At 35.4% G+C, this 21,686-nt stretch overlaps 2 protein-coding genes and 1 long non-coding RNA gene across 5 annotated transcripts; 2 read left to right on the top strand and 1 right to left on the bottom strand.

The window, feature by feature from the left end:
* The first annotated feature begins 8,214 nt into the window (after positions 1-8,214).
* LOC136202098 (uncharacterized) lies at positions 8,215-12,348 on the top strand. 2 transcript variants are annotated; one of them, XM_065992568.1, is made up of 3 exons: positions 8,215-8,389; positions 10,309-10,494; positions 11,837-12,348. In XM_065992568.1, the coding sequence occupies exons 2-3, from the start codon at positions 10,309-10,311 to the stop codon at positions 12,230-12,232; spliced, it is 582 nt and encodes a 193-aa protein (XP_065848640.1). In that variant the 5' UTR covers positions 8,215-8,389; the 3' UTR covers positions 12,233-12,348. The 2 variants fall into 2 exon arrangements, with proteins under 2 accessions (XP_065848640.1, XP_065848639.1); XM_065992567.1 differs by having other exon boundaries at positions 10,304-10,494.
* A 1,077-nt stretch (positions 12,349-13,425) lies between these two features.
* Positions 13,426-20,049, top strand: LOC136203425 (uncharacterized). 2 transcript variants are annotated; one of them, XM_065994584.1, is made up of 4 exons: positions 13,426-13,771; positions 13,859-14,092; positions 16,467-17,714; positions 19,425-20,049. In XM_065994584.1, the coding sequence occupies exons 1-4, from the start codon at positions 13,503-13,505 to the stop codon at positions 20,029-20,031; spliced, it is 2,358 nt and encodes a 785-aa protein (XP_065850656.1). In that variant the 5' UTR covers positions 13,426-13,502; the 3' UTR covers positions 20,032-20,049. The 2 variants fall into 2 exon arrangements, with proteins under 2 accessions (XP_065850656.1, XP_065850657.1); XM_065994585.1 differs by having other exon boundaries at positions 13,638-13,771; positions 13,869-14,092.
* A 282-nt stretch (positions 20,050-20,331) lies between these two features.
* LOC136203426 (uncharacterized) lies at positions 20,332-21,048 on the bottom strand. Its single transcript, XR_010674831.1, has 2 exons — positions 20,876-21,048; positions 20,332-20,605 (listed from the first exon to the last, which is right to left on the bottom strand). It is a non-coding gene; the product is annotated as an uncharacterized lncRNA (long non-coding RNA).
* Positions 21,049-21,686: the final 638 nt, after the last annotated feature.

Below are 21,686 nucleotides of genomic sequence, written 5' to 3'. Positions count from 1 at the left end.
GAGGTGATTGCTGATTTTTGGAATGGAATGCATCTTAGCTTACCTCCTATGCAAGCTTTATGCGATAAACTCAGGCAACTTCGGTCGGTGCTTCGTCACTGGAATAAAGTGGTTTTTGGTAACATTGATATGTGTCTCACTGATGCTGAGACGGATCTAGCCCGTGTGCAGGCAGAAATCTCTAAGAATAGGTTTACTCCTGAACTACATCATGAGGAGATGAATGCTCATGCACACTTGGATAATATTTTGCATAGAAAGGAGGCTTTTTTGCGTGACAAGAGCAGAGTTAGATGGCTTAAGGAGGGAGATCGAAATACCAGCTTCTTCCATCGTATGGCATCTATTCGAGCTGCTGCCTCTGGGATTTCGGTGCTTCAAATTGAGGATGAGCTGGTCTTCAATCCGAATCAAATTGGGGCGCATATTGCTGAATTTTATTCAAGTCTTTTTAAAAATGACGAGGTCTTACCGCAGAATTATGATCTAGTTTATGAGGTTGTTCCACATCTTGTCTCTGACTTGGATAATGATTTGCTTACTCGTTGTCCGGATATGAATGAAGTTCGTATGGCAGTCTTTGCAATGGATAGCAGTAGTTCTCCTGGACCTGATGGGTTTTCTGGGGTCTTTTTTCAGTCTTTTTGGGATATTGTTGGTGCTGATGTGTTTGCTGTTGTCAAAAGCTTCTTTATGAGTGGCATGATACATCATGGCCTGTGCTCCAGTATTATGGTCCTTATCCCGAAGGTGGAGGGTGCGATATCTCTTGATCAGTATAGGCCTATTGCAATGAGCAACTTTAGTTATAAAATAATTGCAAAAAATTTGGCTGATAGACTCGCTTCTATTGCATCTCGCATTGTTTCTTAGAATCAATTTGGATTTATTCCTGGACGAAGTATTCACCAATGCATTTCGCTTGCTTCTGAAGGCACTAATATGCTTCGTAAAAAGTGTTTTGGAGGGAACTTAGCCTTGAAGGTTGACATCAGGAAAGCTTTTGACACTTTAAATTGGAATTTTTTACTTGCCGTGATGGACGCTTTTGGTTTCTCTATTCAATTCAGAGACTGGATTCTGAATGTTTTATCTGCATCTCGGATTTCAATTTTGAACAATGGAGCCATTAGTGGATATTTCAGATGTTCAAGAGGGGTTCGACAAGGCAATCCGCTGTCTCCTATATTGTTTGGTATTACCGAGGACTTTCTTAGTCGTTGGTTGCTTCACCTCGTGGATACTGGGCGACTTGCTCCAATGCAATATACTTCTGCAAAGGTGTTTCCGACTCATTTATTTTATGCTGATGACATTCTTCTCTTCTGCAGAGCCTCTTCGAGTAATCTAGCTGTTATTAAAGGTGTATTTGAGTTGTATGGATCTATCTCGGGTCAGTGTGTTAGTTGGAACAAATCTGAATTATTTCTGGGCTCCTTTGTTTCTTCTGGACGTGGTAATCGTCTTGCTGATATTATTGGTATTCGTCAAGGGTCTGTTCCATTTCGCTATCTTGGAGTCCCTTTGTTTTTTGGTTTACCAAAGACACGACATCTGACTAGTTTGATGGATAGGGTGCTTGCTCACTTTGCTAAATGGAAAGGGCATTGTTTGTCTATGGCTGGGAGAGTGGCTCTGGTAAATTCTGTAATTACTGGTAGCTCCATTCACTCTTTTAGCATTTATAAGTGGCCCTCTGCGCTGCTTACACGTATGACTAGGCATATGAGGAATTTTATTTGGTCTGGGTCCATTAATTGCAAGAAGCTTGTCACCGTCCCTTGGAAAATTTGTTGTCAAAACTTCAAGGATGGAGGTCTTGGAATCAAGAATCTATCTATTCTAAACAAAGCATTGAATGGAAAGATGGCTTGGGGTCTTCTTCAAGAAAAGTCTCTCTGCTTTAACTTACTTAGAACTCGTTTTCTCAATAAAGCGGGACAGTCACGACATTATATCATGAATTCTTCTATTTGGGGCTCGATAAAATCCATTTATTCTGAAGTTGAGCATCACTGTTTTTGGTGGATTGGTCAGCACTCTGAACTTAATTTTTGGAATGGGGCCTGGATGCATCCTTCACTGGCTGCACAGGTTGGCCTATCTGCTAGTCAACAGCGTCGTTGTTTTGATTTGGTGGAGGATTATTTGGATGGTAATAATTGGCACAATCTGCCCGTGTTACCTGCGGATGTGGAGAATAGATTGCGGAATATTAGGCGGGGTAGGGACGATGTTGATATTTGTGTTTGGAAGCCTGCTACGAGTGGGGTTTTAACTGTTAAGCTCTTGTACGCTTGGCTTAGATTTCCTCCTACTCAACAGCCTTGGAGTCGTTTTTTAAGGTGTCAGAGTGTTCCTCCTGCACACTCGCTTATTGGATGGCGGGCTTATCTTGGGTATTTGCCAACACATGATCAGCTTCAGTTGCGTGGCTGTCAAGTTGTTTCTCGTTGCAGTTTGTGCTTATTAGATTCTGAAACGTTGGACCACCTTTTTGTCTCCTGTCGGTTTTCTAAATTTATTTGGCATGGTGTTAGCTCATTGTTTGGAAGACGAATTAACACAGACTCGACTCTTAAGAATCTAGTTGATCATGTTGTTATTCAACGTTTCAGTACTCAAATCGCTGATTTATGGGCGGCTGCAATTGTTAATACAATTTGGGCTCTATGGCTTGCTCGTAATAGGTCCATTTTTGAGGATGAGAGGGTTGATACTTCCATCACGCTGAGACGGATTTGGGGAGCTGTTCGTGAATCTGCTCACACTGGACGGGGCTCCGTTTGGAATTCGCTAGTTGAACTTCAAATCTTAGGTGAGCTCGGGATTGAAAAGCGTCTTGCTAAGGCTCCGCACATTACTTCGATTTTTTGGCAACCACCTCCGAGGGATTGGATTAAGATCAATACTGATGCGTCTGTCATGGGTGCTCCTGGTCCTGCGGGTTGCGGAGGTATTTATCGCTCGCATACTGGCATGTGCCTTGGTGCGTTTGCCTTTTCGATTGAAAGTTCCTTTGCTTATCTTGCTGAACTATCTGCTGCTATTTACGCCATTGACATGGCTATCAGCAAAGGTTGGTGGAAAATTTGGCTTGAAAGCGACTCAATGTATGTTGTGCAGATGTTCAAATCTAAATCTTGTTCGGTCCCTTGGTTGCTTAGACAAAAATGGTTCAATTGTTTAAATCAGACCGATTCTGTGGCTTTTGTGGTGTCTCATATTTTTCGTGAAGGAAATCATGTTGCGGATTCGCTTGCAAATTATGGACGGACGGCAACAGCTTCGACTTGGTGGGATGTTGTCCCAGATTTTTGTGGATCGGTCTTTTTTCATGATCGTGTAGGACGTTGCGTTTATCGCTTTTCCTAATTTTTTAGCTTCATTTTATTCTTTTTTCTTTTTGTATTATGACATTTATTTACTCTTTTAATAAATTTGGTTCGGGGATTTTTTGGGTCTGTGGTGGGGGTGCCAGCATAGCTGGGATGTCCGCCGCTTACCCTTCCTCGCTAACCAATCTTTAATAAAAAAAAACGTCCAAAATCGAGGTATATGGTTCTAATATTAGAGAAGACAAGTTGTATAGTTGAGCAAACAATAACTTTATTTTTAATCTATTTTTGAATTATGTAAACATTCTTATAATGCGTGAAATATATTTCCGCATTTAACTTATTTTTTTGCGAACGAGTGATTAATTAGTTACATTTTACATAAGTTCAAGGAGCTAATTGAATATTTTATTAAGTTGAGGGGGTTATCAGGACATTTTGAAAGTTCAGAAGGTCAATCAACCTTTTTGGATAAGTTCATAGGGCAAATGATGTATTAAGCCTTAATTTTATATTCATTTTAAATAATTGCATTATTAACAACAAAGATGGACTTACTAAAGCGGCTGTTAGAGCATCTCTAATGCAAGGTCCTTAAAAATATGTTCGATGAGGTGGAGGGTGCTTGAAAGAGTGTCTTGCATTAAAATAACAAAGATGGTCAAAGTGATTATGACAATATTACCAATTTTTGACACCTCTTTGACACCCTTATTTTTTTTTTCCTTTTTTAATATAAAAAAATGCTTATGGTAGCAACTTTTAGAGTTGATTAGTATTACAATATTTTTTTTAAATATTGCTAAAAGTAATGTAGATGAGAGCATAGTTGTTAAATTGAGATACAACTCGTGACTCGAAATCTCATTTTGTGAATCAAGACTCATGAATCAAATCGTAAGATACGGATCAATTTTAAAATATTATAAAATAATAAAATATTAACCATATTTAACTTTAAATATGAACCTAAAAATGAAATTTTAATATTTAAATAGAAATTATATCAAGTTATCATTTAAATATTTAAATTAAAATTCAAATTAAAGCTATCTCTCCTTCCTAAAAAGCAGCCATATAAAATAGGAGCTAATTTTATCTGTACTCTATTAAATTTGAAATAAAGGAGCTACACCTATCTATTGTACGTTATATTCAAGTCTAAACCACTGGTTGGTTAACTTTAAATTAGAAAGTAATAAATTACAAAACAATTAAGGGATATAATGGTCAATTGCCAAGAAAAGAGAAATTTAAACAGCCTCTTCTTCTTCCTCCTCTCGCCAATTCATTTTCTTCGAAACATAACCATGGTTGGATCCAGCCATGACAGACCTAGTAAAGCTCCCTTCCATGGGGTTTTCCGGCACCGAAGGGTCTGTCGACCCTTCCCGCCCCCTCTGGCTCCACCCGTGTCTGTAAGTTTTTTTTTTCAAGCAGTGCCATTACTCAACCGACTCGGCCGAGTCACCAACGATTCGGCCAAGGCCGATTCAGGAAGGTTTCGAGTCAGACCATAGAGTCGACTCGAAATCCTCCTAAATTGTCGACTCGTACGAGTCTAATAACTATGATGAGAGAAAAGATAAAATAATCTATTTTGTATTGATGTGTAAGTTTTACCAATCATTATAGCAATTCTAGGGTATTGCTATATACCGCACCCAAATTCCTTATCATCGTACCCATTGGACCATTTTGCCCTTGGCATAAAATTTTTGTCAAAATTGGAAAATTTTTTTTGAGAGAAAATTCAAAATTTAGCCTAAACGGATGCGGCATCCGTTCCCGTCATGGTGGGAATGGTATGCGACATCCATTCCCGCCATGGTGGGAATAGTATGACGCATCCGTTCCAGCCATGGTGGGAACTGATGCGGCATACCATTCCCACCATGTCGGGAATGAATGCCGCATCCGTTCCCACCATGGTGGGGATGGTATGCCGCATCCGTTTAGACTAAATTTTGAAATATGCAAAATTGTAAAAACTTTAGTGACGAAAAATACTAAATCGTTCAATTTTTTGTGACGAAAAATTAAAAATTTTCCTATTTTTTGTGATGAAAAATGCAAAATAGTCATGAAAAATATGTATTATTTTCATGAGTTCTTTGATAAAAAGATGTAAATCTTAATGCTTCCGACTCGTAATCATCCACTTTCGATTGTCACATATCAATTATTTTCATAATTTCAATTATTGTTGTCCGGGTTTATGATTTTGGAGAGAGAATTTTCAGTTTTTGATCAAAATTATGAGAAAGGCAAAAAAGTCCAAAAGTGACGGTGAAAAGGAATTTAATGGCGGTATATAGCAGCTCACCAATTCTATTATGCAAATATAATAATATAGTTTACTGGCATGATCATAATTCATAAGATGTGCGTCAGGAGCTGGTTTTACCAATAAAGTACGTGACATGCGAATTGAACTGACTGAGTTTACTCCTCTACCACATTTTTCCAACACCATGATTCCTCAGAACATATTCATCGACATGCATGCGAGACCAATTTCCCACCAATGATGATAGTTGTTCGACCTTAAACAACAATGTTTTAAAATCCGGACCGGACATCAAATTGGATTAATAACGGACAGTGACGAATACAGGATTGATCCGTTGGAAGGACCAATTTTACACATACTTGCATTAACTATTAATATTAAAGAACTCACTCCGGTTTACCGGTCTGACTCCGGTTTGCTGGTTTTTTCCTGTTGAAATGGGGTCACTTACTAAAACAAAAATTCTGTTTTTTTAGGGCTCACTTACTAAACTTCTAACTAACTTAGAGCCCGCTGCAATTAAATAATACACAATAAAGGAAAGGAAAATGATGTATAAACTGAAAAAAGATAAACATTCTAAGTAAGAAGTATAAGATAGCAGTCAAGATTAAGGTACGTATCAGGGCAATGGAAAATAAATTTTTATATGTGAAATTTCATGTTCCGATAACCCTTTAACCTCCAACGTTTTGGCTACGTTAACAAACAAAAAACTTATATTCCATTAATTAGGTTTGAAATTACACTAGGTGGCAAATGTTTGGCTCAAATTTACACCATAGGTAAAGACTAAATTAACTTCTAATAATCATATAATTAAATTTATACTTTATCCCAATGATACTGATTGGTTTCCAAGTGAGGATTTTTTAAATCCACACATAACTTTTTCTCAAGCCTATACTTGAAGGAGTTAATTCCAAGAGTTTTTGATAAAAGCTCTCAACAATGAGGCTAGAAATATTCATTTCATAAATGTTATATTTCATTAGAATATAAGAGGATTATATACCTCCCTTTAGGTTAGATAAAGATACTAAAATACCCCTATTAGGGTTACAATTTAAGCAGAAGAGAATAGGGGTAGAATGAGATGATTGATGTAAATGGCAGTAAGGAAAATAGAGCTAATGGCATAACAGTAAATAGTGGGGTGACAAAACAGTAAATAAATTGATGGCAGCTTTTGTCTCCTCAAATCAGCTTAGCGAAGAAGGCATCTCAATGGACCCCACGCCACGCGTCATGCCATATAACCCATACGACGTGTGAGTCCAGTTCTAGTCTCTCGCATATATTTCGCTGTTTTTTCGCACGAGCTCCGCACGTCGAGCTGAAGTGACACGGTGTGTCACTCAGGTTCTGTCCCCTTCATCGTTTTAGCTCCCCTTGTCACTCTCGTAGTGGATATGTCCTCATCATTCATCTCATAATGCGAAAATATTTTAATCAGCAGGTATTTTTGTGTATGATATAACGCGACAGTCTGTTGGCTACTGACGTTTGTCGCGTTATAATATAATGCGACAATATTGAAATCACTTCTCCACATTATCACGTTAGGTCACAACATTTCAACGCGACAACACAGCAAGTGTCGGGAATTGCAGAGACGTACTGATATACGTCATTTTCAACGACAATGCGAATTCAAACAGCAAAATCTGGGTTCGACATTACTGTTAACTAAGCTAATTTCATTTGCATTTGACATATACATCAAGGATTCATCATCTTACTATATTGTATGAACTTGAAATTGAAATGTAGGTAAGGATCAACACAAAACTTACGTGATTTTCGAATTGGAATGTTGGATAAACAAAGCTTTCCCTCTTGGATTGTATTGTATTGTTCTTCGGATATTGTCTAAATTGTTGTAGAAAATGATGAGAAAGAAAAGGAGGGGAGAGGGAAAACGAGAAGAAGGGAAGAGGGAAACCCGTTCTTTGATTTTGTCTACACTAAAGGGAGAATGAGAAAGATGGGGGTATTTTTGTCTAAATAAGGTTAAAGTGTCTAGATTGGTAAGAAATTAGAGAACTAGGCTAAATATGTAAATGAGCTTTCAAATTGTTCCAGATTTGTAATTAACCTTGAAAAAATTGTAAAGAAAAATTAAAAAAATATACTGTCTATTGTACGAGTTTGATAAAAAAATTCAAAATATTTCACCGAATTTATAGATATTAATCTCAAATTATATTATTAAATCATAGAAAATATGATTTTTTTTTTCAAAACAAACTGATATGCAATCGATGCAGAATAGGGAACAAAATATTTGTGTTTTATAATAATGTCTGAAATTGATCCAACTTCACAACGTTAGAGCTAAAATTGCTTTTGATTGCCAATGTTAGAGGTAAAATTGCATCATTTTAGACATTAAAAGTAAAATTACTCCTGACGGTAAATGTTAGGGGTACTTTTATACCTTTTCCCAATTCATTCTTTTCGGATAATCGTACGACTAATTTTGTAACTTATTTTTATTTTAACCACGAAACTACGTAGTTTTAATTGACTATATATTGTGACTTTGAAAAGCCAATTCCTAGAAAACCTATTTCTATTTGATTGTCAATTTCATCCAAAGTTATCCAATCTCCAGCCTCAGTCACTCCACTCCTACTCCTTGCGTCAAGACTCCAACTTCAGCCATTACAATTTCATCACCGTTTCATTTTCGCGCAGTCCCATCGTCGCCGTTCCAGGGTTTCATCGTCGCCGTTCCATCCCGTCGTTCTAAAAGGTTCCTCAATCGTAATCCCTTCCTTCGTATCTGTTGTAAAATATTCTGTTTACATTGTGTGAACTAAAAAAATTCAAATTGGTCATTTTTTGTCATCTATTGACATCTGTTTGCTATCAATTCTTCTGTTTACAAGCAATTGTCTGCTACTTCTGTCTGGTATTTGCTGTGATTTGTGAAATTTCTGTTTTGACGAGAACTCTTTTTTCTTCAGTTTTCTTGGTTTAGCTTGTTCTCTCTGTTTGTTATTTTTTGCTTTCTGTTTACTTTAGTTCATACCTTGGAGAAGTTGAGCTTGTTCCCTAGCTTCTAGATTGATTTTGTTGAAGATTGATTTAAAATTTTCTTATCTGCTCTTTACATCCTTTGGTTAAATGTGTACAGAGATATGTGGTAGGATGTGCAATGTTAGAACTTTCTTTTCTTATGTTAATGCTTATCAGATATAGGATCCAGATGAATATCCATTCTGACTGAGCATTCACAAAAATTATAGATTTGTTTAATAGAAAGAAGGGGGGAAACAGTTTGTATTGTAAGAAAATGAAGGAAAAGGCTTATTGAATAAAATGATGATTCTTTTAATTTCTTGCATTTTATCTAATGATTACTCACCAAAAGTTTGGTTTCGATTTTATGTGGAAATACATGAAATGGAGGAGATGATCCAAACCAATGTAATGCCTAATTCTTTTCTGAATTTTCTATCTCTTGAGAATGAATTTTCCCACATTGGTATATAAATCTAAGTTTAAAAAAAAGAGTAAAAAAATTGGCTTCATTCTTATTGATTGCAGACTTGCAATACATCTACCATACTATCCTTTCCTTCCAAACATGTAGCCTGATTAAGTAGTTGACAAGAATAGAATTGGATCATCCAAGAACAGCAAAGGGGTTTACATAATTGCAATAACTTAACATGTTTACCAGAGGGAGAGAAGAGAAGGAAGTAACATTTGTTTAATGAGAAGGAGATGATTGAATTGAGTGAGTCATACGAATATTTGTCAAATATATTTAAATTAAACTTTAATAAAAGGGCGGCCCGGTCGCACTACGCGTCCCCGCTGAGCGAGGGTCCGGGGAGGGGTCCCACCACAAGGGTGTACTGGGGGCAAGCCTTCCCCTGCCAATTAAACTTTAATAAAAAAAAAAAAAAAGGGCGGCCCGGTCGCATTACGCGTCCCCGCTGAGCGAGGGTCCGGGGAGGGGTCCCACCACAAGGGTGTATTGGGGGCAAGCCTTCCCTTGCCAATTTAATTGGCAAGAGGCCGCTCCTAAGACTCGAACCCGTGACCTCAGGTCACACGGCAACAACGTTTTTACCGTTGCGCCAAGGCTCGCCCTCGCCAATTAAACTTTAATATTTAGACAAAAAAGTAAGAAAGGAGATAGTGATGCCGGGAATATTGCTCCGGAAAACAAATCGACCCCACTTGCCTACAAGTGAATCTTATGTAAATAATGGCTGTTGAATTCAAGTTTCAAAATAGGGAGATAGATAATTACTGGAGTGCACTAATAGAGCAATTTCATTTCTACATTTGAAGTTTATTTATAGTAGTTTGAGATTTTAATTTTTGTATATATTTTTTCAGGTTCTGAAAAAGTATAGGAAGAATTATCTAATGGATGTTATGGTCATGGAGTTCAACTAGCTATTTTTCTATTGCATTTTGGTTTTCGTAGGGCTGAAATTTTTTTGTTGGCTTCAATTTTTGTGTTTCTTTTCTTTTTATGGGTTTTAGTTTCCAACTTGATAGTTGCCTCAACTGAAATTTGTGATTCTGTTTTGGTCAAGGTTTAACATTTTTCTCTCTTTATTTTCCTCTTTCTCTCTTTCCTGACAACTAAAAAAGGACGTTTTGTGTTCGTCTTTTGAAGATCTTATTTAGTGCTCTTCATTTGCAGAGCAGATGGCGTGTGTGATGTCTTGTTCTGCTGCTTCAACTAGGTCCCTTATCTCTAAAGAACCTTTCTCTACTCACTCAACTCGTACCAGCAAGCCAAATTCACTCTCATGGGTATCTTCATTTGGTAGTTTAAACATCTCCATCATTAACAGCTCACTAGCAAGCCCTCCCAATCCCACTTCTTACAAGGTATTTTATCTTCTTCAATTTACTCTCCATATTTTCTCTTACACTTTTAGTTTTCTTCGTGCTGACAATTTTTAGGAAAAGGATACAATTCTGAGTTCCTTCAACTCTTTTATGGGTTTTAGTTTACTCCAACTGAAATTATAACTGTATGGTCAAGGTTTAACATAGTTCATTTTCATCTTCTCACTTTTCTCTTACCTGGGAACCAAATAAACAGAGAGCTTGGTGTGTGTGTCTTTTGAAGGTCTTTTTTAGTGCCCCTACTTCACGTTTGATAAAGAGCTGACCTATTAATAGGTGGTGCGGTTTATTTCTCTGAGAACTGTGTTGTGTCCTTAAAGGTGTATAACTTCCATTCATGGTGGATTCAGGGCTGGAAACTTTCCGCAACTGTGGTACTTATGTTATATTAGATACTTATTCCATAACAACTTTTACCTGAACGAATATGAGTTTGGGCACCCTCGTTAACTAGGATCCTAGCAGCAGTAGCAATGAGACCATTATAATATCAGGAACATTTCATGGCAGTGTACAACATAATTCACCATATTTTACTTCCAACTCACTTTTTGTTCCTTTGAAGGCATTGGATATATGCTGGTCTTTTCCGAGGATGATATGCACATATAACTGAGGCTATATAGGACCCATATCGAAAATCTCATTCTGTAGGACAGATTTTGGTTCGAAACATGTAGAGTAGACTGGAAGGCATGTATGTGGCCTTGATTTGGGACTTTTTGCCTAGACCGGTTTCATAATGTAATAATCAGTATATGTATCAAGGTGCTCATTAACTCATTTTTATCAAAGAGATCACACAACTCGTATCTGTGGAGGATGTTCGTTCGGGATATTGAGGGGCTATGATTGTTTGCTTATTAGTTAGTCTGTCAAGGGTGATAAGGTGATGATTGTGATTTTATTTTTTTGTTCCATTTCTAGTTGTTAATCTTGTCCCTTCTTGCTACAAAAGACATGCGTTCAGACATGTTAACGGAGTTATTGGCTACACTTGACCATATCTTTTTTGTTTAGTCCTGTACTAGTGTGTATGATGAAGGATTGTTATATGATGAAGGATTGTTAACATCCTTATCACCCTTGACAGACTAACTAATAGTAATAAGCAAGTGGTTAACAATTCTTTATCAAACACGCTATTTTATGGAGCATTCTAAATTGGCTTCTCGGGCGACATGCCTGGATCCTAGTGCATTTTGAGCCTGAGGCACGCCTTTCATAACTATGTTATGAACTGCTGTAACTCATACAAATTGTTATCTTTATGACAATTTTAGTGTAATTTTTTTTTTCTTTTTTCTTTTTGCGACAGTAGAACTCTTTCATTTCTGCTGCCTGGACTAGGAGATCTCGAAGCGAAGCTGCAAAGAAACCTAACCGAAAATCATGGAAACAAAGGACTGATATGTATATGAGACCTTTTTTGCTGAATGTTTTCTTTTCAAAGAGATTCATTCATGCGAAAGTTATGCATCGAGGAACAAGCAAAGTGATATCAGTTGCCACAACAAATGCCAAGGATATCCGAAACAGTCTGCCATCGCTTACCGATCATAATGCGTGTCGATTGATAGGGAGACTTATTGCTGAGAGATCAATGGACGCTGACGTGTATGCCGTGGCTTATGAACCAAGAAAAGATGAGCGCATTGAAGGTAAGCTTGGGATTGTTCTTGACACAATCAAGGAGCATGGGATTATTTTTGTTTAAGTGTATTCCTCAACTGGAAAAAAATGGAATGATGATTGTTCCTGTTTGTAAGCATTGGTTGTAAATGAAATGGATAATTTTAGTTTTAATGCTAGTTTGGTTCGAGATTTGTCAGACGCACTTTAAGTTTAGTTATGGCTTGTTTTCAAGTTAACAAAAACAATTAATTCTCTCCTAATTAAAATCTATTTTATGTACATTAAGGCACTTAACATCTATAGCTTATTCTTACTCCCTTCATTTCTATATAAGTGACTTTCTAGCCTAATTCAAACAAAATAAGAAAACTAAATAATAGGGTAAATTTAAAAAAAAGAATTGTGATTACACTATTATGAATTGGTACTTGTGATTTTTTTTTTCCAAAATCAGTGTTTGTTATTATAGTGGTTAACAGAATTAAGAAATTTAACCTCACACTGTTAAACAAGTGACATGATACAAGGGTATTTTTGTCTAATTTCTTTTATCTCTTTTCTTTTCTCACTTTCCCTCTCTTCTTCTTTCAATTCTCTTAACGACAATAACCATATACAATGATTTTGAAAAAAAAAACTATAACTATCAATTTATAAAACAAATTAATCATATGTTTTTTTTTGTAATTGGTGCCTTCTATGGTTACTTTGTTTTTGACAAAGTAAAGTTTACTTTGTTTTTTTCACCATTGGATGATGGTGGACTTTAACAAAGTAATTTCATCCAATGGTGCCCTAATAATATATAAAAATAAATTTTCTCATATTTAATAGGTAAGGGTAGTAATTAGAGCAAAAAAGTTTTTTAATAAAATGTTGATCATACTTTCAAAAATAATGTTTTTTTTTAAGAATTTAAAACCATTTTTCAACGGTTTGAATCCAATCTACTTTTATAAACCGCTTTATTTTTTTTTTTTTACTGAACACCACTTTTAAAATTTGTCCAAACCTCTAATTTTTATCTCAAATCTCTATTTGCATTGCCAGAGTAAAAATTTAATTGAACTAACTTTTAATTATAATTTAAGTAACATTACTGAGTTCTACAATAATTTTATTGAGTTTACATGTGTTGCTAAATTGGTATAAAATTTGTTTTAAGGTCTATAAAATTGATAGTTTTATATCATTTGTTAATTTAAAATAAGGTTTTAATAAATAAAAAATTTAAAATAAGATTTCTCTGTTTACCATAACAAAGTTGATAGTTTTAGTGCTAAAATTTAACATAACTTCCACACAGAAAAGGAAATTAGGTTTACATAATTTCCAGAATTGCAGAGGAAGAAATGGGGAAGATGAAGTCTGGCAATCGCAAGAGAAAAGTAAGAAAATCTCAATTCTCTTCCACTCCAATCGACGAAATCGATACTATATTTCCTATCTTGCTTGCTGCGCTCTCCAATCATGGCAACCAACCCAATTTTCAAACTACGGTGAAGAAATGCCTTGATAAGTTGCATTCGCAGTTCTCAAAATCCCTTACTCTTCCCTTATCTCCTGAAGGAACTCTTCCAGCTTCCATGCTCTCCGTGCTTCCCATTCTCCTCACTTGCAGGTAATTTTCACTCTGCCTCTGTGTTTCTGCATTTTAAAATGGATGTTTTTTCATTGATTGGATCCAACTGTTTCGTTGACGGCACAGGTGTTCGCAGATTGCGTGTCGTTGCGCCGAGATTGTAGGGGCAGCTTCGCTGCATTCCTTGCAATTGAATGAACAAATTGCATTGGATGATGAAATTGTGAGGGCTCTAATTTCGGCTCTCGGGAGTTCTGGGAGGAGAGTTCCAATGGCTGCTTGTAATGCTCTCTTGGATTTGTCCACCACTTCAATTGGAAGGCAGCGGCTGTTGGAGCTATCCGCTTTAGAGAGGCTAATGTGAGTCTTCTAATTCATGTTTTTTCAGTCTGATTGTTTGCTTCTTTGTGCTTGTGCTATCATTTTGTGTTTACAGTGTTTTCTGTTTGATTATTTTCTTTCATTTTGCTCTAAAGCAATTAAGTTTTCCTCTGCTTCTGCTCTATTTGCTGGAAAATTAGGGTGGAAAAACAGTAATCAGAACTTCTTTTGATCGAAGTTTATATATGGATAAATGCTGGTTTGTATTGAATAAGAATCTGATGTTTTCTTAGTGTTTATTGTTTGTAGGTATTTTATGTATTGACTAAGCCTAATGATAGGGTTACAATTATAGTAAATCAAAATATTGTTTATTTGGATATATTTTACAAGACAAGGTATAAAATATTGGCCAACATGATAACAATATTGAAAATCATCTTGAACATTCTAATTATATCTCTATTTTTCTCAATCCTTGCTTTCTTTTTATTTCTTTTATTCTTTTTCATTTTTTCATCTCTGGCCATATAAATTGTCTTTATTTCAACTTTCTCTCTCTCTCCTTTTCTTAATATCTTTTCCATATTCAACTATATCTAAACTCAATAATGCTATGCATCCTAACTAAATTATATCAGGACATGGCAGATCACTAGTGGGAGAATTAAGCTTTAATGAAGTAATCAACTCTTAATAGTGATTTGTGCATCAGGTTAGAAAAAGTTGAAATGGTCTTTTTTGGGGAGACATAGCATTATTGTGAAATCAACAAAAGAAAAAAGGAAATGTGGATTAGTTTTGGGGTTTTTGTTCTGAAATCGACGAACAATAAAGGGGTTGATTGGGAAGACAAATTCGTGGGCAGGTAGGGGTTTGTATGCCCCCTTAGGATTCTATCCTGGCCTGTCATTAATTGCATCCACTTCTCTTTATCCCTAGTTTTGGGTTCAACCCCTTCCAATAATACTTGTAACTCTGAAAAACAAAATTTCCTTAAATAGTGATAAACTCCTTAATGACATAAAACTCCATATATTATAAGTCAATATCAGCAGATGCTTTTGGTTATTTTATAAAACAAGTGAAGAATAGATCTTGCTAATATTATAGTAATATTACAAATGAAACATTTTTTCAAAAACGAAAAATAATAATAAAAAAAAAAGAAAAAGAAAAAATTGCTTCAAATATCTTTGGATATTTGGTTACTTTGGTGGTTCAAACATAGAAAACACTAATTACCAAATGATTACAAGGATTCAGAGCTTTGTGCACATTTTTTGGTTTAGCCAGTTGCTTCCCAATTGCTTCAGCCTTGGACATTTTCACTCAAATACTAAATTACATTGACAAATAAAACATAATTATTTTATTTTATTCGTGCAGCCTTTCCTCTGTCTTGCATCATGAGTTATGTGTATTGTTGCTCGTATGCCTTGGTTATCTTATGTATAGTTGCTGTGACGTATTCTACCATCATTATGGCTAATTAGTTAAGTTGATAAATCTTTTATGGTAGGAGCAACACTAATTTTTATTTGACTAGTTTGATGAATCTATAATGTATTGGATCAAAGTGTTCTGCAATGGAAAATTTACTCTGCTAACCATTAACTAGTGCATCCACATATTTTATGTCCAATCTATTAGAATCTATTAACCTTTAAGTTTGATTAATCAGTTAGGTCAAGTTTTTGTAGGAAAAATATATCTTTAATCCTCCGAACTTTATGAATTTATGCTATTGAGCTCCTCAAATGCAAAAATGTTTTATTGAACCATTAATTTTTATGCTTTGAACCTATTGTTTTCTCTTCAACAGATTAATTATTTATCAACTTAAAGCTGCTGAAATTTTGAGAGTTTACTGGAATATTTTTGTGGTTGAGGGGCTTTTATAGAATGAAAAATGATAAAGCTCAAGAGTTCAAAATATAATTTGTGGCGTAAAAGGTTTTATGATTTATGTTATCATACACCTTTGACAGCACATGTAAAACGCACATGTTAGCTGAGTTAAAAAGAGGCACAACAGGTTCAAATTTTGAAAATTGAGGGTTTAACACAATATATTTGCATTTGATTTGAGCGTTATAGAATAAAAAAGTAAAGTTCAAGGGCTCAAAATTCGTTTTTCCTAAATATATCTAACATTAAAATTTTGCACTATATATATTTGTAATGTTGGTGTTTAATTAAATTCTGATTTTGGTTAGCCATTGCCTTTTAAATTAAAAACTTGAATTTGCACCATAGGTTCGGTTAGCTGAATTTTTTCGATTTGGTTTTCTCACCCATACAGCCAAGTAACTTGTTGAAGGAACATCTATCCACTGTTTGGATTTCTTGCAGATGAGATGCGTAAATAAATATTGTTCTTTTATTTGTAATATAACTTACTGTGCCTCAGAATTGTATTTCTTCAGGTTGCTGTATCGTCAACATCTATTTCGTTATTTGCTGGGGACAGAACTTTTGGTTGTAGTAGGATAGCAATGAACCAAGAAAGACAGGTCACATTTCTTCAGGCAACAATATCTCTAATTAACACCTGCAACATTGAGCAGTTAGAAAACATCCCAAGAAAACTATCTGAAAGTTTCTTGGTAGTTTTGAAAAATATGTGGGGAGTAGTACATAGTCAAAGCTTTCTTGGCTACCCTATGATATGCACTCCAGATAGACAACTGTGCATCGGCAATATTACAGTAAACAATCTAGCAGAAAGCATTTTTAGGCTGTGTGCTAGTACCAATCAATTTGCTCCTTTGCAATCTGTTTTGGTCAAAAGAAGGCTTTTTGGTTGGAGTGAGCATAGTTTTGAGAATTTCATGTTGCACAACTGGGAAGTATCACCCTTTCTTGTCAGAAGAACATCAGAATCTTCTATTGAGGGTGATGACATTTTTTCTCCATTTACAGAATCTCTCAACTATAAGGAATTGTCTTATGCATTTCTTTCTCCCATGCTTCGGAGTTTCATTTCTTGTTTACCTATAGAGTCAGACGAATTAGACATCTTAAAATTCCTTGAGGAGGGGAGAAATGAATTGGGTTGCCCAATAATCTATCAGCAGGATATACGTGTACTAAGAACAGAAAAACAATCCAGAAGGGAGCTTCATTTCTTTCATGAGACTTTAGACCCAAGCAACACTAGAACTCCTTATATTTTCTCTCTTGCGGATATTACAAAATGCGAAGAAGCATACAGAGAGGGCTGTACAATTGCTTTGCGGGGGTTGGAGTTCCGCTTTGCTAGTATTGCAGCAGTAGCTGATACCTTAGCATCTTTGTTTGGTCAACCCTCAGTGGGTGCAAATTTATATTTGACACCACCAAACTCTCAGGGATTAGCTTGTCACTATGATGATCACTGTGTTTTTGTATGCCAAATCTACGGAAATAAGCAATGGACAGTATTTTCTGAACCAAGCATGCAGCTACCTCGCTTGTATGATCATGTTGATAGCCAACAGTGTTTAAATTCCGAGAGCACGTTGGCGAATAGAAAAACACTTTTCCTAAGTGAAGGTGACGTCTTATACGTTCCAAGAGGATTTGCTCATGAGGCATGCACAGAAAATACTGGGTCTGGTGAACTTGGCAGATTTTCCTTACATGTTACATTTGGAATTGAAGTGGAACCTCCTTTTGAGTAAGTTATAGCTTACTATTACTTTGTTCATTTTCATTCCTTTTTTGATTCTCTCCATTATGTTGATTTTATCGAGCATCTGGGAACAAGAAATAGACTCTGCTTTGTTGAATCTCTAATTTATAGAATCAGGGCTGATTTCAAGAACAATTGACTGCTGATCTTTGTTAAGTAAAATAATGCTATAATTAAGGTTCATTTTCTTCCTTAGTTGGTATAAGCACATATGACCACTTGCATTGGCCAATGAGTTGACTGCTAATTATATTCCTTGCCTGATACTCCCCCAGTCTCAAATAGACGTCGTTCAGGGAGTTTCAATTTGTTCTTTTTTTATATGTCGTTTTGTATTACCAATCACTTTTAACAATATTTTCTCAAATTTACCCTTATTTATGATAAGAGAGAGGTTTAATAATTAATGCAAACAGTTCTAATTAAGCCATAATAATTAAGAAGAAAGAAATTTTTTGCATAGAAATTAGAGTTTAGGAGAGAACTATCAAGGATAAATTAGTAATTTTAATAGTCTAATTAATGTTTTATTGGCAATGGTGAAAAACCTTAAATGACATATATTAAAAACCGGAGGGAGTAGTAGATAACTGCATCCATCTGAAATAGCTCATAATATTATTTGTCCAAGTGCAATTGTAAGACAGCCCATTTGATCAATGGCATTTGGCTCTTTGTACTTATGAGGTGGTACATGAATTGGGGCTAATGTTCTCAAGCGTTATGGCTGCTTTACAATTTTAAGTTTTCTGTTTTTCATGATTTTTATGAAATAAATATTTAATTGAATTAAAACATCAAACTTAAACAATTCTGTTTTCATGGATTTTCCCTGTTGTCTATATTGTTTTTGTTGCAAACCACTCTTTCCATTCCGATCTTGTAATGATGCCTATTATAGTTTATTAAATAAAGCAAACGGGTGCAGCTCTGTTATGGTATTCTTTTGCATGTTTGACATTTGTTTTGTTTTCTTTTATGTTTGTCAATAGCTTTCTCTCTTTTACCTTTATATAAGTCCCTAGCTTTATTTTTTTAATTATATTTTTGTAGTTTTATATTTTCTTTTAACTTAAAATTAGTAATCAACTGAACAATTATCTCCATGCTTCTTATCATTTAGTTATCTTTTGAAGATGGATCCAAAAATTTCTGACAGATAATAGCTAGTGTTAACTCTGAAAATCACATGCCTTCTGGCCCATTCTCTGGACAAAGTTGAATAATTAGTGTTGTCTATGAGACATGGAGACATGGTCTTGAGTCAATGTCCTTGGAAAATCCAACTCGTTGGTATGCCTTTGAAATGCTCAGATCTGTTAGCATTTCAGCTGCACCTGTTTTTTGAATTTTGCATTACTAATTATTTTATGGATGAATGAGAAATTGTCTGTTACTGCTTTGGCAATATCAAGAAACTGATGCTAGTTAACAAATTAGGTAACATCAAAAATTAAGGGTAAAGAACCTAGTAAGGCTTGTTTCAATGATCATTAATTATCTAAATCATAAATGTTAGCGCAGTTTGCATATAATGTTACCCTAAATTATAGGAGTTTTGAAATTTCCTATTTTATTTGGCTTGACCTCAGATTGTTTAGTGCAAAAAATTTCAAACCCCTTAATGAAATTCTGTTTGATGTGAGACTGAAAGAGTACTTATCCTGCACTCTTTGCAATTTTACTTGAACGCAGGTGGGCAGGATTTGCACATGTTGCACTTCACCGTTGGAACCAGACAGGGAAACAGCTTGATCATGCATGCTCTGATCCATTGTCTGGAATTCTGAATGTAGTTACCATATATGTGTTGCATGCTATGATTGAGCTACTTGGTGCTTCTGATCCCACCTTTAGGAAGGCATGCTTGGTTGCTGCACTTTCTTTGCCATTGGATAGGGAGGATAGGCTTTACTGTGACCAGAAAACCATTTTTCATTATCTGATTATTAAAATTAGTACAAAGTCTAGCTTCCTGGAGGCCCTAAGGATTCTTGAAGTGGCTATTCAAAAGAAAGAAGATCTTGGTTTGCGTTTAAAGTGGCTCGAGCTTCTTAATGAAGATAGAGACATTACTCGAGGAAATGGCTGGAATATACCCTTCATGGGAATTGAAAATTTGTTCCCAGTATATGTACAGCACCAAGAGCATGCCGAAGCTACATTCATGCAGATTAAAACCAAGTTCTGTTACGATGCATCTTTCGAGGATGTCATCAATAGCTATAGAATGCTATTTGAGAAGTATAAGAAGGCTAGAAAACATTATTTGAATGGAATGCTTTCGCTACATTGCAAATGAACTCATTTGGTAAGTTTATTTTATTGCAGTTTCTTTCTCAAATTAGCTATGCGTTGAAGCGGGTCTATCTCTGCAGACTAAGATCCATTTCTCATGCGAGGTAAATTCACTTGGACACGAACTGTAAATAGTAGGTGTGCATATTTTTCAAGGTTAAGTTTAACATCATAATATTTTAAGATGTTCCAGGAACTTCTAGATCTTTCCTTTTACTGTCAAAGTTGTGTGCTTGCATGCTTTTGCATTTATAATGAAAATATTATTAGCAGAAAGAAAAAGATAGTAAACCACAGTCCTGCATGTAGAAATATCTTCATCTTCATATCATCAATCTAATAATACACTCTGAACCATGTAAAATAGAATTAAACATCATGTATACTTTATTTGCTCCTTCTGGAAACTCCTAAAACAAATTATCTTATGGCCTGGGATGTTTCGGAGTTGGAACTGGATGAGTGGTGACGCCATTGTAGTCAATGTGGTAAATAGGCTCTAAATCATCATTGCTTAGGTGCTCGTGTTCTCTGAAATCTTGTGGGAATTCCATTTGCCCTTTGTCTTCATCGAGTACCTGCAGTTCACACAGCCATATTCAGGAAAATAGGGATACAAATTAACAAAGAAATGGTGATTCTGTTAACCATTTGTCGAAACAGGTAGCATATTATTTGAAGGAAACTGGTCGGGGGGGAATTTATTAACTTTTTATTTAATTCAAACTTTAGGAATGAGAACTAAGACCACCTTTAGAAGTTCTGTGATTCAGATTCAGATAGAATCATTTCTGAATTATGTAGTTTTTAAAAGAAAAATAGATTTATTTAGAACTCAGAAAACTTACCTTAATTTTCTCATATAACCTCTGTTCTGTCATGGATCTCCTTCCTGCCAGTAATGTCAAAGATGGAGAAGAAACAGAGAAGCTGTTACTGGGAAAGAAATATAAAGCAGTTATAAGAAGAGTAAAGAGAAAAAGAAGCAAAAATTTCATTGTGAAATTAGGCATAGAATGATGAAATTTATTCTTAGGAATCAGGATTGTGTAAAGCTGAGTAAGGAAACAAAAGCATAAATAGGTGAGCCACCTACGAGAGAGAGAGAGAAAAGAAAGAAGCTCAATTATTGGTCGAGGGAACACGTCTGAGCCCATGTCTATATTCTGTCTCTTATACAATAAAAGGAGGTCATGGTAAAACACTATTTGATTAGTAGCTCACTTTTGGGTTTTCTTTTTACTGCTGAATTTTTGTATACTTTTTAGTGTATTATACTTTATATTGAGCACTTGAATAGTTTTTTAGATGTAAAAATGCAGCAATTGTTTCATTGAACTCTATAGTTTGACTGAATATTATGCTCTCTTATTCTCGGGGTCTATGTTTTAGATGTCAAAACGGGTTATCTTGCTCCTTAAATCTGGTTGTCGTGTGAGAAATTGACATCCCCACTAATACAAGACTTGTAAATTGCATCTGTTTTGCTAGCACTGGGGGCTAGGGTCTCTTTGAATAAGCTATTATATGCTTCAACTTATTCTTGACTTTAATTTACCAAGGGATAAGGTTTACAGAGATGAGTAATTTACCCTTAACTTTTAAAATGGTGCAATTTTATCCATATCGTTGGCAGCTAAGAGCAATTTTACCTCTAAC

Source organism: Euphorbia lathyris, chromosome 8 (assembly GCF_963576675.1).
Source record: "Euphorbia lathyris chromosome 8, ddEupLath1.1, whole genome shotgun sequence".
In the NCBI taxonomy this organism is placed as follows: domain Eukaryota; kingdom Viridiplantae; phylum Streptophyta; class Magnoliopsida; order Malpighiales; family Euphorbiaceae; genus Euphorbia; species Euphorbia lathyris.
The sequence above is the reverse complement of the archived record's forward strand: the minus strand, read 5'-3'. Positions and strand labels throughout refer to the sequence as shown.